Source organism: Acanthaster planci, linkage group LG09 (assembly GCF_054643075.1).
Source record: "Acanthaster planci isolate LZ-2023a linkage group LG09, COTS_SCS, whole genome shotgun sequence".
In the NCBI taxonomy this organism is placed as follows: Eukaryota; Metazoa; Echinodermata; class Asteroidea; order Valvatida; family Acanthasteridae; genus Acanthaster; species Acanthaster planci.
Window position 1 is genome coordinate 19,285,017 of NC_141785.1, and position 23,545 is coordinate 19,308,561.

Consider the following 23,545-nt stretch of genomic DNA (forward strand, 5'->3'; position numbering starts at 1 on the left):
TTAAATGCGACATCTTTATGTGGTCATTCAGCACATGATGGTGATGGTAGTTACAGAGTCAGATTGGCATAGTGACTTTTCCTTCGCCTTCCACCTCTGTAGCCAGGTTCAAATCTCACCTAGCTTGGCATGCGGACTGGTTTTTCAGTCCCTACAGGACTTTGGGGAGTCGAGTTGGCAAGGTAGTTCTTTCCTTGCCTCCCACCTCTGTGGTCCCGGGTTCAATGCCAGGCCCGGTCCACATGTGGATTGGGTTTTCAGTCCCTACCTGATGCCTAGGGTTTTACCCAGAATATTCCTCTGGGGTTTTCCTCCCACCTCTAAAACTGTAACTGCCTCTCATTGTCTCCTCTTTACTGATGTTGGTGAATGTGGGTCATTTGGTGGCTGCCCTTGTATGCCATCGGCTCAACCATGTTTAAATGTATTCATTGTTCCACGCTTAATGTCTTCATTGTACAGTGCATTTGAACATATCTATATGAAATTTGCGCTTTATAAATTAATAAATTATTAATATTATTACAGGACTCCATCAGTTTTCCGTTGAATATTCATGCTGAGTTTTCCTCCATACCATAAAATTGACATTTGTTCATTGTTTTTCTTACCATCGTGCTGCAGTCGGCACTGAATGAACCATTCAATGCACAGAAATAAATGAACCAATTAATTACATTGTTTGATAAGCATTTTTCCATTCTTTATTGCTTGTGAAGAGAATGCAGGTCCTAAAACTATTTTTTCTCTGATTCTATGTACCGTTTGTGTTTTGATTTTCACAACAGGAGACAGAGAATACCCCAGAAGGTTGTTTCTTGGAAGCACTTGACTGCCTGTCGAGGTAAGTGAATCTTGAGATTTATTTCTGATCTGTTTTGCACGTGAATGCTGTGTTGGGAAGGTCAGTTTTGATCCCAGGATTAAATTACAAGAAGTTTGCTGCAAAAGAAAGTTACTTTTTTTTTTGTAGTAATCATTAAAATGATTTTTTTCCCGGAGTAATACAAGTTAAAATGCTTCGTTTGACAGGATGTCTTAAAGTAACTATGTGAATTCTGTTGTACCAGGCATGCAACCTTTTCTTGGAACAGCTGATTTCCTTGTTTTTTTCACTACACACTCATGCCGTTGAAAATTAGAACACACCGTAATGAGTCTTGTGAAGATTGGAATTTCCTTGTTTATTGTCAAAGTCCAAGTTGCATGTCTGATTGTACAATGTACGGAAAATACTTTCTGTCATGTTTGCTTAGCAGAGCATCGTTAGCAAAATAATCCTCCCTCAAGTAATGAAAACAGTTTGAGGTTGACTAACTCATGAAGAAAAGTTTGTATGAAATTTCTGTTGGCGATGAATTGATTGTTCAATTCCCCCCCCCATCAGATCCAACATTGACAAGCTTTTGCACGGCTTGGAGCTTTCCAAGCGTCAATTCCGTGCCACGGTCAACCAAGTCCAATCCTTGCTGGACATGAGCCAGGTCATCTCGGCCGGGTCGTTCCTCTACGCCTTCATCCAGGAAGGGACGCCGGATACCAAGTACTTCTCCCGGCCCAACTGTCTGGGCATGCTGGCTCGGTTCACGTTGGAAGCCTACGTGAAAATGGTGAGCCCACAAAGCAGCAGTTGTTTTGTTAAAGCTTTACGACAGCATATGTCACAGTCTTGTGAAGTTTGTCACACTTCACCGTGCTCTGGTGTTCATTGCGATTTGTGCTTCCACATGCATAACACAAGAAGGGCTTAGGGTGTGCAGTAGGCCTCTGTACTGATGACATCACAGATTGTTTATATGTACTTTTGTATAGAGTACCAAAGAGTGACGTCATTTGAACCAGGAAGTGTATTGCAAACAAATGGTGTACGCACTTGTTCACTCATACACTCTCACATTAATGCCCTTTACACACATAAATGTTTGCATGATGTAATCACGTCAGTACCCTGCATAGCCAGTGGGGTCCATGGTCCACTGAGCACTATAGGAAAGCTCACATTTAAACAAAGTGGTGTTCCTTGTACAGAGGTTTATCGATAGCCAACCAAGACGTTTCATCTCAGTGTTTTCCTTTCGTAGTCCAAGAACAGGAAAGCCAGGACCTTACCACTGGTCATGACAGCACCCTTGAACCTGGAGACAGGAACCCTGTTGGTTGTTGGGATACCGCCCCTACCAGAGTTGGAACAGAGCTCTAAGAAGTAAGTTAACGCATTTATGTTGAATACTCTTGAAGTGAATGATACCCAAAGGGACCTTTGTAGGGGGGGAAGTGTTGCATAGTGTTCATTTGTCTTTGTTGTAGGATCAGCATTCCATTATGTTTCAGGCATAAGAAGCCATGTCTTTTGTAAGCATTTTTACCGTGAAAGCAACTTTTAAAACAGTGATTAGGCAGCCAAATAGTGATCAGTGAATAATTACAGAGTTAATTCTTGAATTTTAGGGGGGGGGGAATTTTAATTGCCTATGTAACTGTTATGAAAGTCTGGTTTTGTCAATTTGTAGCAGAGATATTTTTCAGCAATTTTCATCTGATTTTGTCACCTTTTCAGTTACCACTCAACAAAAATTACCAGATCTTGTGTTTCAAGCAAACTATCTTTCAGTTCTTTCAATATTTCTGAAACTTGTTCACACAGTTTCTTTGGAAGAGCCTTTGAGCAAGCTGGAGAGAAGACTGGCTCAAGAATTCTTCACGACAACTTTGACTCCTCAGGTAAGTCAGATCAAATGAACTTACTCATTTCGGTCTTTTAATAACATCTGTAACACTGTAACATGTATGTCATAATAAGGTAATAAATACTTTTTGTAGAATAAGCTAAAAGTAACTATTTCAGTTTTTACAATGTTTATGCAAAGATACTTCATAAAAAAATTAAATGCTGGTCTTGTTTTCAAACTTAGAGATGAACCCATTTTTTAAATTTGACATTTTTTTTAAAGCCTGTTTCTTAAATGACTAAATGTGCAAGTGCTAACACCGTCAGAATAGACCAGTAGAGATGAGGGAAGTTACTAAACCAAATTCTTTTATTTTCAAGCCCTGCTGGTTTTTGGTACTGTTTTGGACATCTTGCACACATTCGAAATAGTAAAATAAAATGCAAGAAAATTGAAGTGGAGTACTGTAATTGGAAGTGTCAAATTTATTTCTGCATTTCTTGTTTGTGATTTTTTGTGCAGTAATAGAAATGAAGAACGAGGATCGCAGTAAATTCTTTGATGCTCTGATCTCTCTCCTGACAATCTGATTTGAAGAAACTGAACAAGGCAGTTTGAACTCTTGGAAAATGACCGTGATGATTCAATCAATCAACACAGCTCTTTGTTGAAACACCATGTGAAGTTTTCCAGTAATAAGTGGATATGTAGCTTTACTTAAGAGATTTTTGTATGTGTCCACTTCAAGGATACATGAAAAAAAATATGCTGAGATGAAGTCAAATGTTTTATGAGGACCTAGTCTTTATATGTATAACAATAAATATAAAATTTGTACAATGTGTAAATATTACAATTCTCGTATCTCTTTGAGGTGTATGTTTATTATCTGATGCAGGCTTTTGAAGGTGTGCATCAACTTGGTTTAACTTATGAGTAAAACGATTGCAGTTACACCATGGATCAATCCTGCAGTCTCCTGAGACAGAGTACACTGTTCGAAACGTTGAGTTATTCCCTGATTCTACTCAGAACCACACATACCCAAGAAATAGACTGATCCACGGCGTAACCGCAATCGTTTCACTCATATAGTTCTTTCACCTTGAAAACGTTCAAGTCTTATTTGGTTTAACTTCAGGAAATTGTTACCACATGCAGAGTTTCTTTAATGAAATGTCTATTCACTTGCTGCCATCATCAAATCTCAGGTTCAATTTGTGGCAGCTAAGTCCCTGGCTAGAATGATGAACCTCATGTTTATTTTGATTATAAAGTATTGTACACAAACAGATTTATATGCAAATGTTAGATTATCTCTACAAGGCCCTCAAGGAACTACCTATATACATATGTTTGAATAGTTCTTCATAAATACAGAAATTTACAACACTAAATATCAAAGACACAACCGAAGAAATAACTATTTAAACAATAACTTATAAATACATTACCTCAAGGGAAACCTAATGCATAATTCTGTCTAATTTCAAATCATATTTCAGTATACTTATATTATTCTTCCATAAATCAATATACATTTCAAATTTTTAAAACTTAGTAACCATCTCAAACTGACTCCTTCAATAATTGAGTTTGAATTCCTTTTGGAACAAAAAAAGTTTATGGGGAAATGAACCCTTGTATTTCATGCTCACTTTGTGGACAGCAAGAATCAACAGGTGTTTAGTTATTAGTTTCATTTAAGTAACATTCTCAAGAAGAAACAGTAAAGGTATGCACCCTCTCCCCTTCATGAGCACTACGTGGTTCTGCTTGGAGAAAGACCCATTGCATGTGTTATAATTATTATGTGTATGCTTGATAATCCAGGCAAATGTAGGGATTAAAGCCAATGTGTAGAGTCGGCAAACAAGTAAAAAAAAAAAAATTGGTCTCGGAAGGTATCACATGAAAGTGCGACCAGACATTGCCAAACCAGGCTGAAGTCAGAAGAAAAACCTTTTCATTACTTACATATTTAACCGGTGAAACTTGGATAGTCTTTTTCCCAAGCCGTCTCAGTACAAACTGCTCTTTAAAATAGTTTGAGGAGCATAACGAACAACTAATTATGCGCTCAACTTTGCATGCCACATCACCTTCTGCAGCATGGATTTGGAGGGTTGGCTCTCATGGCAGTAAATAACACATGCATTCAAAGTAGCTTTGCGTCATGGATGATGAACCCCCAGGATCCTTTGTCTCTTGTTTTCTGGTATTTGTTAACTTAAATGTAAATAAAGAATGGCAAGTGTAAATATGTAGGTTGGAGTCTTGTAGAAAGCTGTCATTTTGTGTGTGCTCTGGGGCAAAAGCTTCCCCAGGTGTTTTTGCTGGAAAATGTTTTACGAAACCAGTGCTGATGACAAATTCTTTACATTTTGAACAAGAAAGCAAGTTTGAAAATGATGAGAACGCAACAAAATTTAGTGGTGGAGTTTTGGTAGTTTCAAACTGTGTCACCTCAGCTCACTTCATGAGAATATTCCTTCAAAAAGTTTGTCGTATATGGCTTCGGCATCATCGGCACCCTGTGGCGACCTGGAATGGACAGACAAATCCTTGTTGGGAATCACAATGTCACATGGTAACTGGTAAGTAATGCCTTGTTAACTGACATCAATTTTCTGTTATTACAGTTTTGCTGGGCACAGACAAGGACTTACGTCCATTTCTACACTATGATTTGTTCAAATTTGCACCTTGGCTACATGTAACATACTACTGAGAGAGAGGTTTACTGCTATTAGCAGGTGCTACTACCTTCATGTCATATTCATTATGGCAGGCTGAAGAGAATTTTAGATCATTACTTTATGCATGACCACTCCCATGAAAATGGTACTTTAATGTTGACTGGGTAACGATGTGCAATATGGTCAATCACTCACTTGTCAGGATTTGTGGTGAAGAAATCCCTTGTTTTCTGTCTCCTCAGAAGTGGACTGCAGAGTTTCTTACCACTTGAGCTTGGTGGAGAGCAAAGACTTACTGCAAGAGACGGCTGTGGAGCGAGGTTTGATGTCTGCTGAGAAAAAGAGGATGCCTTGTGGGTTGGAGACCCCTGGCTGGAAGATTTTGGAGAAGCTATGCCGCTAGTTTGAGGGTTAAGATATGGATGAGATGGCCCCTCGGTGAGCTGTGAAGATCCTGGACGATTGGAGTTGAAGGCAGGAGACAGCTCGGTGGTCAATGATTTGGTTGTGTTGCTGCTTGTTGGTGAGGATGGGCTTGCTCCAAGGGATGGCTTCTGAATGAATTCTTGAAGACTGGAGGTGAGGATGGGGGATTTGAGATGCCAGGAATTCTGTGCTGTACTATAGCACTCTGGTGAGTTGGGCTCTGAGTGCTTCAAACTCAGACTGAGAGAAGGGTCTTGGTGTGGAGGATTCCTGCAACTGGAAGTAATGGAAGATTTGTCAAATGGTACAAAACTTCGCGGAAGGCTTATTATTGGAGAGAAAAGACAAGCATTGGAAGAGTGCCTTAAGTTATGATTCAGAGACTTCTTGGTGCTCTCAGCTGTGGGTGGTCCTGATGAGCTGTTCTCAGACTGGTTAGATCTGCTTGCAGTAGGCTTGCGGATCTCTGGAGAGCTCGATGGACTCAACGGGGTATCACTAACTGGTCTTGCTTGGTTTTCTCCACATTTCTTTCCCTGGAAATTGTTTGCAGCAGCCACTACTGGAGACTGCCACTGGTTCTTGTGATCTGAAGTTTCTGAGGTAGAGGACTGGGATGAGGTCACTATCGATCCGGCTGGTGGCAGGGTGTCCTGCCGTGCCTTGCTAGCCTCTCGGGATTCCACCTCCAGGCAGCTTTGCAGGAACTCCTCATCTGAGCTGGAGTTCATGATGTAAGGCTGACTACTATTGTTTATGTCCATGGTGGTATCTTCATCAGACAAGACAATGATGGGCGTGTCCTCAGTGGACACAGTTGGCTCATCCTGATGTGACACTGAAAGGTAAGGAGAATTACTTTCCTTTCAGTAAGCTACCTGCTTATAGCACTGTTATCTTAAACTTGATTTTCGGTCTCAAAGATTTTTACCATTATTTAGTTTGAATTGTTTTGGTAAAAAGTTAAATGCAAGATGTTTTATTACTGCTTTACATAAAAAAGGCCATTTTGTACATTTATTGTTTTGCTTTTTTTGAAAATATTTTTATACAAAAACCTAAAACAGACATTCCCTAAAACAAAAGCAGACTGCCTTTGGTTAACATGTGAAAAACAAAGATTTAAGGAGTCCATCCTTTTTGCAATGACTTTTTTCTCGTTGAAAACAGCTGTAAGCGTATCACCAACCTGTTGGCAGTTCTTGTGGTATGTATGACATGTGTTGTGTCTTGTAGGCCTTGTCCAACTCATCTATTGTGAATGAGGTGATATTGTTCCTTGATTGACGAGCTGATGGTATCTGTGCTGAAGCGGAGGGAAGCATAGAGGCTAGAGCTGTCTTGGCTGACACAAAGTCATTGGCACTATACCTGGTATTTGATGACAGTCCCCTTGAGACAGAAAGAAAGTGATTGCCTGATGAAACTTTCTATTACAGAGTATTATGCTGGGAATGGTATTTTTGGGGCTGTCTCTGAAATGGGGAAGACGGCATCGACGTGATATAAAGGTGGCTGTTAGACAGGGTTCACGAGGTGTGGATTTGAGAAATCAGGCCAAGCTGTCAACAAATGGAACGTCAGAGTTAAGCACCACATATTCAATGGAAATTGCTTGAGCCAGACATTCCAGGAACAACTGAATGCAGTTGAAGTTTGAGAAATATTTACTTTACAAGGTCTTATGCCTTTATATTGAATTTGGTAGTTTCATGACATGGTGAAATGAAAAACTTTCCAGAGATCACCTTCCAGATGTCTCTTACCGAGTCATATTCATTTCATTGTTGGAAGTCCAGGGTGGATTGAAGCTAGTTGGAGGAGAGGGAATCACGACAGGTGCTTCCCCAGTCTGGAGCTGGCTAATTGTTGGTGATTTCCAGGCAAAGACTTGGCCCCTGCGTCTGTGGACCGCTGTACTGTCTGGCCGGGACTGGAACTGCTGTTGCTGCTTGTGGCTGGTTGCTGACTCTTCGTAACTCCAGAGTTGCTTCTCTCCTGGGTTGTGATGGTGTTGTCGGTACCGGCTAGCTGCTGGCCTGTAGATGTGCACATGTTGCTGCTGCTGTGGACTGTTATGGGGTTGCCGTTGGATCTGGGTTGCAGGGGCCGCTTCATAAGGATTTGATAACCAGCAGTTATCATCTGATGCCAGCTCATCAGCTGCATTGAAATATACATCATTTATGGATTACTAGGATGATAATATACATGGTTTATGTACACTCTTTACTCTTGCTTATGAAGAAGATATAACCAAACTGGATTTCCGGACTTTTCTTAATTATTTAATTGTACTTTTTCCTCTTATGTGAACTTAAAAACTCTCTTGGTCTTTTAATCAAACAAAACAAGTTTACGCAGTCATATATGTGAACTTCTGGAACAAATAATTTACATAAGTTATCTAAAGAAAACGAAAGCATATAGTTTAGACTGGGGGAAGATGGTTACTCATTTACAGTGTTGTATCTCAAATGATTGCACAGCAATGCCACAGAATAGGTGTCCCAAACTTAAGGCTCTTATTGTGCAGAAGTCTAAGGGGGTGCACAATAGCTCCACCCTCCCATGTGAAAGATCTCAACAATCCCACCTACCATTTATGCCGTCATCATCCTGCATGTATCTATCTAGCACCATCTCCTCTTTGTCTGAGTCTGACCAGGACATGTTGGCATCGTCAGTGTTGGCCCGCAGGTTGTCAGGCCATGTTAATGTAGTTTGATCCGGAATTTGATCTGAGCATGTAACCGAGATTACTTTGATAAGACCATTCTTAACCAGTTAACGTCAGATTTTCTGACCCGAAAAAGTTGCTGGAGGCGGGTTTTTTACCTGCAAATTCTTCAACCTTGTAAATGCACTTTGACCCAACCGAGCATGACACATCAATACGTTAACCACGGAAATGAAAAAAAAATTCTTAAACAAGTGTACAGGTCCTCCGTGGAACAAATAAGGAAAATTATGTGTGTTTACACATCATCCGGCGTCAAGCGGTTATGAAAAATGATTGAGAAAATCTACATCAGTAAGCTTCTTTAAAATGCAATTACCCCAAAGTAGCAAATACATGTAGGGCCTCCAGGAAAGCACCCATAAGGTGTAATACCCAGAAATGAAAAGGTCAATATATCACCTCCCAATGCTTCCAGTTCCTCCTGATCCTGTTCATCTGTGCTTATCTCCTGACATCTTGACTGCTGGTAAAAGTCCAGCATCTCCCAACCCTTGGCAGATGGGGTGGCAGGTGTGACGGGGTTGGGTTGAGGGGTCGGGTTAGGAGTCGACGTGGACGAAGACAAGGCAGTGGGGACGGAGGGTTTGGATTTGGGTGTAAAGGCGAACCTGTCTAAGTCCACACTACACCTGTTGCCTGGTGCTGCCTGTGTGAGTGATTGATTGAGAATGCAATTCCTTCATGTTTGAAGGTGGTGTCAGGTAATAACTGTCACACAACATAGCGTACATGTATTGTAATGCTTGGTTCAAGACTTACGGCCAACAAAATAAATAGTCAGTCTCTGGTCAGCGCGTGCGTCGATTTTGAACGTGCACGTCAATTTTTTTTCCCATTTTTTTCTCAAAACAGCATCCTCCGCACCATTTCCGCACCACCTGAATGTTCGCGAGTGGACTGATTCCCAGCCACAAGGGCAATTTGTTCAAGGAACCAGACTAATTCGTGGGTAGCTTGTACCCGGTGATAGATCCGTTACGACTGCTTAATGTTGATGTCGAACACAAACAGTACACCATGGGTAGGTTACAAAGTTGCAGCCAGCTGATCAACAACAACAGCGGCATGATGTGAGACGTGCTACTACTAGCCTTTGCTCTTTGATTAAATATGCCACTCATTTTTGTGTCCGTTGCAAGTCTTAAAAAGCCAACCCACCCCCCCTAAAAAATCTATTAAAAAACCCAGCCTGCATCACCGCATCAATTTTGAAACTTTGGTCTGACCAGAGACCAAGTATTTTGGGGGGGGAGGCCTAATGGAAGTATTTGGGGGACAGGTGAAAAGCATTTCTTTATTGGGTAAATCTCAAGACCAAATTTTTGGAAGTTTATGAAAAACACAGGGGACAACTTCAATGGCTATGTCTGTAACTTTAAATAAAATGCTTCAAAATGCACTTGCCGTAGTTCTGAACAGTACAATAACAACTGTGAATATTTGAGGACTGAATTTTCTCACTTTGATCCGTTTCACTGATGGTGTTGGTGGTAGCCCATCTGTCTTGGTACGGAGCTCACTGAAGTACTGCTCCAAGCGTGACAGCTTCGGTGCTTTGCTTGTCGCTGATGGCAATGCTGCTGTTGGTGAGCCTTGACCCAATTGCCTCTCAAGTCCTTGAGAGGCAGGCAGCTGTCGGATCGTGGGAACACCAAACTTACAACACTCGTGAGCACAGGAGTCTTTATTGGAGCAGCGATGACTGCAAGGTTTGCGGAAGCCAAACTCAAACAGGTCCTCCTCCTCGTTCCTTTGATCTTTTGGGACAATGAGTGATATTATTTGGTTTATGATTGGAGTCTGCAAATCAATTAAAGGTAGCCATGTGTAGCCTAAGGACAACAATGAATCAAGCAGGTTCCAATCCCTCCATTCATTTAGACCACATTTCAATCTACGGTCATCAAAGCTACAAGTCTAGGTCTTCATCAACAACACAATACGTGGGTGAGGTATGCTCACAAGAAACACAGCCATAGCTTTTGAAGCTCATTTCATAGGACACAGCCTTGAAGGCTAGGGGCTGCTTACACACTCTGCTATTGTGTTAATATCAATTTTATGTCGTGGATGAACCGTTCACTGACAATGAAATTTCACATATGCACAGACATGTGTGCATCCTCAAGCATTGAGAAAAATCCATGAAATATTCGAAAGCCTGCAGTCACTGGCACTAGAAGTAGCAACATCAGCTTACCAGCATCATTTCCTGGCCACTGAGGATCCAGGTTTGGTATTGAGGTCAATGCCGTGGGCTGACGTCTCTTCAGTGCTTGCTTCGTGTTCTTCATCGGTTCCCTCTCGGATTGGCTGTAAGAACTGTCTGTAGTCACAGTCCTCAGGTGTTTGGGTCCCGAGTAGAATGGAGTGTATGTGTTCTGAACATCAAGACCAACTGTTGGTGAAACCAGCAAGAGATGATGTTCAGAAATTGTTTCAGAGGTCGCCTTAGATATTGGGATAAGAGTATTTTAATTGGTATTTCAATGTTTGTGTGAAAGTTGTGAAAACTTGAAAAATACATCTCTACAGTGTGCTTAACCTCCCCTCTCTTTGAAAAATATTTTGATTTGTTGAATAAGCTGAAGGGTCAATGGCCCTTAACTGTATCCACTCAACTGAGAGTTGAAAAACTGAAAAGAAAAAATCGTTTATTTAACCAGGGACTTTATCATTTTTTAAGGCAGACTTTACAACAATCATTTTTACACCCCCAAAGTTTGTGAAGGCCTGTTCATATTAAGGTCAAGATTTCTGATACTTTTGCTAATTTGAAGCATTGATACCAAGAATGGCACCAAAAATTATCATTCAAGGTCTCGTTCATTCCAAGCAGGAACCAGTCCTAACTTTAAAAGAGTATGCAGCTTTTTTATTCAGAAGTGATACCATAATCTTGGCTGATGAGATTGATGCTGAGTTCCTCGGCTTTGTTCGCTCTCTTGACATCAATCCTCTTGCACCATGGCCCTCCTCTTAGAAGCTGAATATCTCTGGAATGCAATCACTAAGTTACAATCAATCCATCCACATTTGTTCCCCTTTGCCACCCCAATCTTTACAGGGGTAATTTTGCTATAACCATTAACACATTTTCATTAACATTTCTAGGCCATCTTACCCTTAACCCCATTCCATCTTATCCGCATTTACATACACGTCCTTGTGTCAACTTCCTCTTTTACTTTTCTAATTTGATACCAAAAATCAACCTCAATCGTACACGATTCTCTGCAGACGATGCGCGTATAAGCACCAGCAACCAGCGACCACAGTTGAATTGAGCAAGCAGACCCTTCATTTCTCCCTTCCACTAGTCTTGTACCGCTCATTCCATCCTCTAGTTTGAACATTAAAAACTACACCCATCTTACGTGATTCTCTGTTTGTAGACAATGCAATTATCGGCATCACCAATCAGCAGCAGGCAGCCATGGCTGCGCTTAGCCGTCTGTTTCTCGGCCAACTTTGCCCGGTTCATCAGAGTGATGGTGACGGTGATCTCAGCTGACTGGCTGCTGTACCTTGGAGCCTGCAGGGAGAAAAAAAACCCACAATTTTAGGGTAAGAGATTCAAATCAAGACTTTACCAATAGATTTCTCTAGCTACCTGGAGTGTGCAGAGTGTGTAATCTTAATTGCGGAGGCTGAAACGTCCTGTGTATTCTAAGTTAGTGTGACTGAAAAGTGTGACAAGATTATATGCAGGTCTAGCGGAACCTTACCAACAGTACAAAATTGTCAGCCTGGGTTACTTGCCTGTTCAAGGGAGACATCATACTTAGGCAGATGAGTGACAGCATCAAGGATCTGGTTGCCAAAGGGGGGATGCCTATTCAAGATCTAATAACAAAATACAGAAACCTCCTGTAAGTTCTGATAATTGGATTTCACAAGCACTCCAAGTAGTTTTGAACTTCTTGAAACCATACTGCCTTATTGTGATGGCAAACTTGAGTTACATTGAAAGAAAAAATTAACAGACAATGGTGACGAAAACATATATAAGTAATGCAGGTATTCTTTTAATTTTAATAAGCTTGTCTCTCTCGTTTCTAACTTTAGGCGTACCAGTTCAAGTTCCCTTGGATTCGTGCTCTCCAGTCTCTGGAAGTTGACAATGCCAGCATTGACCAAAGCAGTGCCTAAGGCAGGACCGATCTTGTCAATCTGACGCGCCACACTCTTGGAGTTCTCCCACAGTCTGGCTCTGAAGCACTTGGAAATAACTGCAGCGTGTAGGAGAACTTGGAAGTCATTTCTCTGTGTCAGATACTCCAGAAGACCTAGAGGGAAAAAACAAGCAGTATAACTTATCAGAGGATTCAGTGAAATATCATTATCTTTTGTGTCAAGTTTTACTAATGCTATTCATTTTTTTTGTTCAAAAATAAGTTGTTTAACTTCCTCCATTTAAATTTGCCTAATACATTTAAACACTAACTTTTTCAGTTTAAAAATACAGAGATTTTTGGGGAAGTTGATTTCTTTGGTCGTGGTTCCTTATACCGGATTTGGACTATTCAGACTTACATCTTGTGAGTCTCTGTCCTGCTCTGAAGATTCGAGTGCCGTCTTGAGATAGACCAAAGTCCTGGATGGGTAGGCAACCCAGGGTAGCTTGGACCAAGCTAAAAAAAAAGATTGAGAAGATTCTAATGAAAAAAAATTGCCCAGTGCTTGGCAGACAAGCATTCAGGCAACTTTCTCATATTAAAATAGCAAGCTTATTTATGTCTTTCATCCACGCAGTAGATGTATTATAGATGTTTGAACAAAAGGATAACTCCTGTAACATCTGCTAAACTGAAAGAAATAGGAAACCTGCAAAGAGGTTTTCCTGGTGAAGTAGGCAAACAAATTATTCCAACAATTATATCCAATGAAATAAGCAGATGTATCAAGGCGTCAGAATGAGGAAACAAACGTCTTATATCTTACTATTTACGATTCAAAACTCTCTATCTGATGCATTTGAACGAAGTGGTTCCCATACACAGCAGTGCTCAAAGTTACAAAGCAAAAACAAGTCGCCATTCACCTACCAGTTAACCTTCATGTCTGTAGACTTAATTTTGCCCTTCATGGGGAACCTGATGGTCACTCGGTTCTTGTCTCTGTTGAGTGTATTCAGGATCTTTCTCTCGTTGACTCTCAGCTGAATATCTGAAAACTCCTTGCATTTACACAACATGGTTATCTGGGTAAAAAAAAACAGAAATTGGGGATTACGTCTTCAGGCCATTTTGTTGTAATCCTCATGGACTGGAAATAATCACAAATCAACATCTAAAGTGTTCTTTTGTTTATCTGAAATTAAATCAAGAAACACAAATTGAAAATTCAGGTTCTTTTATTAATGCTCAACAAATATTCAATCCAGGTAGCTTTCCTCTAGAAGTGGACTTTTCACTTTTGCCAAATCCTTGAAAATAAGCATTTGGCCAGAAAAAGGTTGATGTATATGCTTGAAATCAGCTAGACCAGAGACAACAGATTCTTTCGGCCTTACTTTCACTTTTTAAATGACAAAATATGTTCTGTAGTCCTCCAAGGCTGTTTTCTCTTGTAATCCTTGGCCAACTTACCAGATCTTCAATGGACTCTCTTCCTGATATTTTACTGAACTGCTTCATGGTGTCAAAGGCAATGCAATATCTTGCCATCAGCCGGCCTGTTTCTGTAAGTAGTCCAAAAACTGATTAATTTAAAAGTTTAATTTGCTTATCCTTAGTTTTGTTCCGACCGAGTTGCTGTCAGGCACTCCAATTAATTTCACGAATGGTTTGTTGCATAGGCTCGAGAAGGGCACTTAAAATGTATTACTTACCCAGTGGTTTGAGATCCATGGTTTCTGGGTCCATCTTGACAAGTCCAAAGTTTGACAACAGATTCAGATTTCTGATGCACATATCTAAAGAAAAATAAATATCAACAATTCATCAACAATTGATGAGATCCAAGACGCTTTCAGAGTAGCTGATGCTGCAACTGTTAGGCCATTTGGCAACTGAATTTAACTGGAGTTAAGAAAGTAATTTTCTCAACTATCTGGGGGAGTAATCCTTGCCAATTAAACGAGATGACTTTATGTAATGCTTTGTTCTCATGATTTAACATCCAATAACCTACTTGACTTGATTTCAGCTTCTATTGAATTTTCCACACAGGGCTTTATGGTTAGAATAAAATTCATGATGTACTCTTTACCTATGTAAGCATTATTTAAACAGTCCTCGTATCATGCAATGAAAAAGTTTCCAGTATCTGGGATGTTAATTCCTTCGGTGTTGGAAAAGTCAGAAAGAGGTCAGCTAAGCCATGGACCCGCCTACCACTCACCTTGTAGTTTCTTCTCCATCTGCTCCGTGCTTAGACCCACCGGGATGCCATAGTGGAAGGGATTCTTCATGATGCGGATGTACAGGAAGGTGGACTTGAGCCACTCTAGTGCTATGGAGATGTCACTGATGGTGTGTAAAACTATCTCAGCATTCAGGTGTTCTATCAGGTGGTTATGAAGGCTGTAGGGAAAATACCAGATGACTAGTTCGATGCAATCGCGAGAAAGTCAGCCTTCAGTTGCAAGGAACAAATGGCAATGTCTACTTTCTGTATTTAATTATTCCCCCCACCCTGAATTTAAACTGTTACTAATGCATTCTAGGTTCAAGTGTCTGTTAAACTTTTCCTGACAAGATCCTTGATATTGAAGTTGACAGAATTACACGGTTTATGTCTGATAAGTACTGTTTGAGCCTTACCTGCTTTCAATATGATCACATCCATTCAACAGGGCTTCATACTTCCTCTAGATAAAACAAAGACAAGACAAGGTCTTTAATGAAGCATATCAGATCAAAAGAACAAGAATATTTGTATTGCGTGGGCCGAATCAACTTGAATCAGTTTATTTATGGCTACGAGTTAAAATTGTTTGACATCTGGAACTTTCACTTCATGAGAGAGAATAATTTATGACCATATCAAGAAATCAACTGGGATGCCCTCATTATGAAGAGTTAGTCTACAAGGCTGTGAACTATAAACACACAAGGCTATGGTTACTTCTTTTACTTTTGATCAATACATTGCCAACAGTCACCTATTCTAGCTTCCTTTACATGGTTAATTTTCAAGTAGTACCATTTTGTAACCTGCTTACTTAACTACCATACCACTGAGAATGCTTTCAACCTAACATTAGTTTTCCTAAGATGACAACACTGCTTCTTTCTTGTTTCACCCACCTTGTTCTCATGCTTGGTCATAATGACGGCAGTGGCTGAGATATCAAACTGTGGCCTCCCAGCCCTGCCGATCATCTGCAGAATCTGAGTCTCGGTGTACTCGCAGTACATGCCGGACACATAGTGCTGGGTGGACTTCACCACCACCAGGTGGGCTGGTAGGTTGACACCCATGGCTAAGGTGCTGGTTGCAACTGGAGCAAGACGGCAAAATAAGAGTCCCCTAGTCTTGTGTATAATTCTTCCAATATATAGTTGACTACAATCATTTCTCATTGTCTAGCTCAGAGTTTTCTAGACAAACAGTAGTTTGGAACAGGAAAACCCAGCATGACATGATTTCTGTTGACAGTGCAATTCCATAAAAACTCAGTCCGTCTATCGTGTGATGTAATTTAGAGCACTTTCAGGGGATGAGTGGTTTTAGATCCCGGTTTGGCAAAAAAATTTCATTCATTTCTAGATATTAAACAAAATTTGGAATAAACTGGTTTATTTCAAGATTGAAAAATGCCTGATGTCTCACAGAGTACAGGGAGATCTCCACGGACGAACATTTCTTCAACAAATTTCCTATCTTGGGCATCCAGGCCAGCATGGTGATATCCTACACCATGGAGTAGTGTTTCTGCAAAAATTTTGAAGAGGATATATAGATTGATAAACCCGATATTTGATGTTTCTGATTTTTTTACAAAGTCTTAAAGTTTCTTCTTGAGTGAATGGAGCTTGAATTTCTCTGAAGTGGAGTCAACTCATTCAAAATTTGAACACCAAAATAAGCTGTGATGGTTTGTGTATACTTTATATGAACCATTAGAGAACATGTTTTCGAAGTATGCTACCCAACGCGGTGCACAACCTCTATACCAGGCAAGATATGGGACGGAGGGGTACCCCCCTTACCTGTCCAATCCCTATACACACTCTAGACTATTGTTACCTAACACATCCCCCCTAGAAGTCTGTAAAGAAATCCTGAGATTCCGATCAAACAATGACCCACACAAAGGCGGGGGGGTTCTCTTTGTCCCATATCTTGCTTCAAATGCCAACCTCATTTCACAACGACCCTTAATTGAACAAATGAAAGCTACACTCAATCAAAAGACGAGCTCAATACTTCGTACGCTCTAAATACAGTGGAGTTCATCTTGCTGAATTCATATTGACGACTTTTACCTCTGAGTTTTGCTTCTCTGATCAGGTTAGTTGTCTTCTGTAATCGTTGGCGGTGCTTGGTATTCATAACGAACCTGGCTTCTTTGACTAGTATGGCGGCTGCTTGCTGAACACTTTTACGAGTCGCACAGAACTTACATCAAAGGTAAATGCAATTGTTTGAGAATAATCATATTATTGTTATGGATTTTATAACTCACATTAACATCTTAATAACAAAATGATGTGTATTTTTTTCTGAATATTCTGAAGTGCTTTAAGTTTCAAACTGTCTCTAAGTAATCCATAGACAGTACAAACCACTGAAAAACTTATTTACTCAATGCTATAAATGATTTTATAAGTGCATCTTTTGACAAGATGCCTTCAACTGTTTTCATTGAGCTCACCACAAGAGTAGGCTTTTGGTCAGAGTAAGTGTGTATGACACCACTGAGCCTGTAGTTGAGGGACAGATCAAAGCGGAATTCAGATTGCCGCTCAGAGCAGGGGTAGGACAATACCACCTTTCTCAGTTTGACAGGCCGATGACATTCATCTATTCTGCAAAATTAAAATCCATACAGGGTTGAATTTTTCCCTTTCATAACCTAATTTATAAAGTATACTTTGATCCACAAAACTAAAACAACTAACCTGTAATCCTATGTTAAATAGTATTCACGTACGCACTAAAAGCCATATTATTAGTTTACGAACATTGTAAGTTCAAATAGCCAACCGGCATCATAATGAGAAATAGAAAGTGAACTAAAGTTATCCGAATGAGGAAATTTACAGATGTGACGCCCACGTGATCAAATCCTTACCTGTGATAAACTGCATGCTTTCCGCCAGTTTCCAGCCAAGCGGCCACCTGCAAAAAAATATAATAATTTGACACACTTTCGTTATAGAAGAGAGGTCACACTGATTTCTCAGTGACATTTTTTGTGTTTGCCATAGTTTCAATGTTTCGATTTTCTGGCCTTACATCTTCCATATTTGGGATGGTAGCTGAGACGGCAAGGAATCTCAGCCCTGGTGCGTCCTCTTCCTCTTTCCTGTCCTTGCTTGTTGCCTCTCTGACCGCAGCGGCCTGCACTGTCTTCATACGGCTGATAACTGCTTCCACAGTGGCACCCCTGTTTTCCTCATTCAGCGAATGCACCTGAGGGAAAAGCAAAACATCGGTCTTATACTCCATAAAGAACCAATGGACAAACAGTAGTGCTTTTCACTTGTGATCAAGCAATTGCGATAAACTCTACATTTGAGGCAGCGGGAAATTTGTGTTTAAGGACCACATTTTACACACTTTGGGGAGTTGGAGAGAAAATGTTTAGACATGTTCACAAATATTTTTCTGCTACTGGCCCCCTTAAACAACTTCTTGAAGCAGTGCCAGGACTCAATCCCAATTAAACTCCATTTTAAAAAAGTCCAGCAGGATTATGTCCACTACATTTTACGGACACAAACTTGAAAGGTATTCAATTTAAATATCACTTCTGTGACTTTTATGCTTTTAACAGTAGAAATCTTTGGCAGATACCTCATCGATGAGGAACAATTTCACTAACTGAACCAGACATTGATTGTCTCTCCATTTTCTGGTCATGCTATCCCATTTCTCCTGAGGAAAGAAAGAATGCATCGAAACAATAACTGTATCACCATTGCACCTGAGACTACTGAATACAATTTCAACTATACATTGTTTGGTGTGTCCTTTGTCATTTTAATTCTTCAAAAACAGTATTTTGAGTTTTTTCATCGCTGACGGTTAACTTACAAGACTAGGACACTTTAGGCATGGTTTTGTGAATATATGATGAGGATTTCTGAACCTACAGGAGTTGTCATGACAATGTTGATCTCTTGTAGCTGAAAGTAGTCATCCAGTTCAGTGTCGCCAGTTAGTTCCTGGCATTTCAGTCCTAAAGGCTCAAATTTGTCCTTCCAGTCTTGACATCGTTGACTGCACAAGGCTTTGATCGGGGCCACTATGATAAAACACAGACCACGGCATGTACAGTGTTCACCTTAACTGATGTAGGTGTTAAACTGCGCGCATTGTTATCTTTGTTGGTCACCAACTCAACATTCGCTAAAAATATATACTGTTTACAGAAAGGAAACTTGTCTTTTTACAAAAAAAGATCAATTGTTGGAACTTCATGTGAATTTGCAGGCCTTTAATATTTCTATCTTTTCTCTTATCATCAAACTTAAGTGGAAGCTTGACTCAATCTTCCTCCAAACTGGCACGCTTTGAGTTGAATTTAATCCGGACAAGCTGACAAGAATTCAATGCTTGTTGCATGTACTCACTGTACACAATCTTGGCTTTGACTGCGCTGCTTTTCATTGCCATCAGCAAATGTACGATGGCTAACTCAAACACAGCTGTCTTGCCTGACCCAGTTGGAGCACACACAACCATGTGCTTGTCTGTATACAGCACCTTAGAAGAAAGTTTTAAAAATTGGAACAAAATTGAGAACACTCATCATGTGAACTCATCACGGTTGCTAGACTTTTAGGAATGGGCACACCGACCTTTTGATAGACAGAAAAAAACAATGCCTGCCTATTTTTCCTAGGCACACGCTACATTTATCTTAATATTTTAATATGGCATATCTTGAGTAATAGAGGTCTCACTGTTTAACAGCTCCTACTCTAGTAAGAATCACATCAAGGATTGATTACAGTTCTAACACTGATGTGAGTACTGAACATTTAACAAATAAAAACAAAGACAAAAACTGAACTCTGGAAGAACCTAATTTAAATTTCTTGAATGGGGGGGGGTTGAAATTGCTAAAATGGTTCATTGCATTCTCAAGAGTCAAGTTTTTGGGTGAGTTGGAGGAGGGGACTTATGCAATCAGCACGACACTTCCCTTTCTGACACCTTTGTTTCAAGGGATTACCTAAATGACTATTTTGAAAATGTGGACATGCTATTTCTGAATATTAAACTAAGATGTTATATTATTTGTAAGGGCTCGATATTTCTCTTCCTTTTAATAAAAAATAAAGTACTTTTCTACTCACATCATCCAAAACCTTGGACTGCACAATATTAAAGTAGGGAAAGGGAAACACACTTCTGTATTTCTTGGCTACGGTGAACTTATTAAGGAATTCACTCTGACAGTCAATGAAGGAACCAATCTGTTTGATAATCTCAGTGACTTAAAATTAACATTGCTATATAAATTTGTTGGAAAAGAAACAGAAAGCTGGGCTATTGCTTGGTTGGCTATCATTATCTTGAGAAACTTTTTGCTGCAATAGCGTATGGATGTTGACAAATTTAAAGATATTGTTACAATTAAAGGAGAGACTTTTTTTGGCGGCAATATCTAGTAAGCCTTTTTTAAATTGTAGTTACTGCACTATACGCAGAAAGGATACGAATCTCATTGACAGGGCGTAGTGTGCTGCCAGGACATGTTGTTCCACCAGGGGTTGTGAATCCTGATAATAATTTTTAAAAATCAAATGCTGTGAACACCCAACATGAATATATAGGAATCAAATCTGTCACTAATATAGATCCTAATTAATTTGATTTGCTCTACATGTGCAATTCAGTCGATTCAGATCATCATCTGGGTATTAGTCTGGCATATCCCAGCTTTCTGTAGGATTTTTAGAAGTAAAAGCGCACTAGAAACATAATTTGACACAGGTTTCTTCAATAAGAATTTATTTTTTCTTTAAAACTAACTGTAAAGAACCAAATAGAATGTTGAGGCTTTAGCTACACATTCATGAGGAAAAAAAGACAGGAAATAAAAGAACCTTAGGACTGTTAAGCTTGGAGAGATCTAATATGAGCTTCTATGAACAAATCACTCACCAGGAATATCCAGGGGACTGTATGGGCTTTCTGTTACCAAAGCTGGTGTTTGACTGATGTGATTTTCAAAGTTTTCCAATCTGGAGTTACTCGTTCTGTGACTAACTGCATCATCAGCTATTCTCACTCTCTTGGGAGTGAAAGACGGTATAAACTTCTGCCTCTGTCTGAAAAGAATTGTACAGCTTAAAGAATTATCATATGAAATTCACTTCATAAGCTTTTTTACTTATAATTTCCGTACAAGTCTTTAGTTAATCGATAATTCTTCAATGACAGGTCTGTCTGGTATGAATCTTACTTGGGGGATAGGTCCTCAAGTCTGATTTAGTTCATTTTATTTTTGGATACAGCTACATTTTCATGTGCACTGGATTCATAATTAGTTAATTAATAATTTCCATTGAATAGATGTTTATCTTCTAATTCACTTTGTATCTATGTATGGCATCATTGCAACCAAATTTCTGCATATATATGCTGAATTTGTTGGCACTTTTGGTTATATTTCAATTTTGAAAAGTTTAATGCTCTGACAAAATCAAGTACAAGCAATCTTATTGCATATACCTCACTGGCTGAGAACTTGGTATCCAATCATCACTTAGAGAAAATAGCTGCTGGCTTGCAACAGGTTGCTGACTGCTGAATAACTCTTCATCGCTATCATCATCAAAATCTGACACTGTAGGGTTTTCATACTGGCCGTTTCTATCCAATAAACTCTGACTCTGTGATCCAAAGAAGCTATCCTCTAGAGGGTCCCTGTTGACTGTGTGATGACTTCTTTTTAAAATCCCACGAGAAGCCGTTGGCACTTTATTTTGAAGAGAAAAACAAGGTGATGCTGAAAGGTTAGGATACAGTCAATCTTGTCAATTACAAAATTATGCTAAAAAGTGAATTTACCTAATAAAGGGTCCAAATACCCCTACAGCAATGACATTCTGTTCAAAAATTCTCAATGACAGGATTTTAAAAGCTTTATGGACACAAATCTGATACCAAGTTTATCAACTGAGATCACAGCATTTGCAGTTGATATTTAAAGAAAACTTCCATTAACAAACAAGAGTACTACCATCAACTGTCTCACCTCTCTAACTGCCATTAAAGAGGATGTAAGTGCCTGTATTAGACACGACAGTTAAAACTTCAAGTTTTGTCTTGTTAACAAATTTCTTGTAGCTGTAACTAGGCCAAATTTATTACACATTAAACTCAGTGGATCTAAACCTGTTTAAAAAGTAAAATGTTTGGATTTGTAATAGTGCTTCAACCTTTGAAATTGTTTTCTCTGATAAGCTGTGATGCAGGTATGCTTATTTCATTATCATCTCCACCATGTTCACAATCCTCCTGAAAAGCCTGTGAGCTGAAGATGTCATCCTCTGATGACGGAGGAAGAGGAACAGCACATGACTTGTGCTTGATGAATGGTCGTCTGATAAGAGAATTAAAAATGGAGTTGGCATATGACACACAGTTGCCATGGTTGCAATGTTAAATCACTCAGAAATACAGGAACAGTAAACAGTGGACAGGTGGAAGGTCTCAAGGCCCTGTCCAGTTTAATTGAAAATAGCCAGTTCAGGATATTCAATTATCATAAGTAGGCCTAACGTTTTGATAATTCAGGGAGATGGGAAAAAAATGTTACATTTGACCTTCAGTATTCAATAGTACTAGTTCAGGCGTTGTAAAACAGATCGTTTTATCAGACTAACGTTTGAGAAAAAAACAAGAGACCCTAGGCAAACAAGTTTTTCAGTCAAGTTCAAAGAAGTTTTAACTAGGCCTAGCCTAACTTGGCTCGGAGTCTTATTTAGTCCAATGACTGTAGGCCTTCACGTTAGACGTAGAATAGCCTAGCCTAGGTAAATGTGTCTGTATGATCGATGGTCATGATCAGTGATGGTTCACGAAGAAGAAAGAGCATCTTTACAAGCCTTGCAAGCCAAAACTTTCCGGCTAGCCTAACGTTAGGCTACTCACACTGTTGCCTGTTTGCCATGAGTAGTACTGTGAAACATCTTTCCTTTTCTAGTTTTCTCTGCGGTAGGTCCACCGTCGTTAGTAAGCCAAGAAAGCCCGCTTCATTCCCTGCGGCCAGGTTAACACGCGTAATTGGTAGGGTACAAAGAAATGAACAAGACTAGACTAGTCAAGCCAGCTAACGTCTGACCACAGTGGGCAGACGAACTGCACAAAATAAATAACAAATCTGTGCTTCCGGTGCAATGTGATTAATACTCAGACGAAAAATCCATCCTGTTCTAAATTGCGCATGTCTTAATGTGCAAATTAACGTGCGGCGACTCTTGGGTGACTATTTTAATACGTCTCAATATTTTATGGAACACCTATTAATAAAAGCATGTAATTGGGCAAAAGTTTAACGTAAAACCCTCATTGATTGGTTACCTGTGATACAGCCGCTCCAGTCCCCCTAAAAATAGACCAATCACAAGTCGTATAGTTGACATTCACAGTGGCTGATATTAGCAGACGACACATTCTATAGATCAATTTTTCATTTCATATAGTTATGTTAAAATAGTTTGTTATCAAAAATATCTGAAATAAAAAAATCTTATTTCTGTACTTCTGAGCAAATGGCAAGGCACGAAACCAAACCATGATCCGATCAACTAGCAACGAGCATGGAGGAAGGCAACGAGAGTGGCCAGTGCGAGTGCATCATATTTCACAGTGCGCTC

General features: G+C 39.7%; 2 protein-coding genes across 2 annotated transcripts in view; one reads left to right on the forward strand and one right to left on the reverse strand.

The window, feature by feature from the left end:
• The window catches only part of cdc45 (cell division cycle 45), a 17,835-nt gene extending 12,899 nt beyond the window's left edge, over positions 1 to 4,936 (forward strand). The window contains exons 14-18 of the mRNA XM_022230130.2: positions 789 to 844; positions 1,388 to 1,610; positions 2,082 to 2,203; positions 2,645 to 2,721; positions 3,192 to 4,936. Of these exons, the coding sequence (XP_022085822.2) occupies positions 789 to 844; positions 1,388 to 1,610; positions 2,082 to 2,203; positions 2,645 to 2,721; positions 3,192 to 3,259 (546 nt within the window). The 3' untranslated portion in view covers positions 3,260 to 4,936. The remainder of the gene's footprint in view (positions 1 to 788; positions 845 to 1,387; positions 1,611 to 2,081; positions 2,204 to 2,644; positions 2,722 to 3,191) is intronic.
• On the reverse strand, positions 2,746 to 23,144 carry hfm1 (helicase for meiosis 1). The gene is made up of 33 exons (XM_022230129.2): positions 22,821 to 23,144; positions 22,106 to 22,269; positions 21,396 to 21,642; positions 20,826 to 20,992; positions 20,378 to 20,440; positions 20,015 to 20,082; positions 19,286 to 19,418; positions 18,806 to 18,957; positions 18,507 to 18,587; positions 17,946 to 18,122; positions 17,782 to 17,828; positions 17,362 to 17,515; positions 16,973 to 17,105; positions 16,317 to 16,418; positions 15,791 to 15,984; positions 15,305 to 15,351; positions 14,883 to 15,064; positions 14,371 to 14,454; positions 14,129 to 14,220; positions 13,586 to 13,740; positions 13,074 to 13,171; positions 12,612 to 12,826; positions 12,300 to 12,383; positions 11,915 to 12,072; positions 11,430 to 11,533; positions 10,738 to 10,935; positions 9,999 to 10,294; positions 8,937 to 9,183; positions 8,395 to 8,535; positions 7,561 to 7,957; positions 6,984 to 7,186; positions 5,564 to 6,632; positions 2,746 to 5,213 (listed from the first exon to the last, which is right to left on the reverse strand). Exons 1-33 carry the CDS (start codon positions 22,856 to 22,858, stop codon positions 5,147 to 5,149), a joined length of 5,757 nt encoding a protein of 1,918 aa, XP_022085821.2. The 5' UTR covers positions 22,859 to 23,144; the 3' UTR covers positions 2,746 to 5,146.
• Between the last annotated feature and the right edge of the window lie 401 nt (positions 23,145 to 23,545).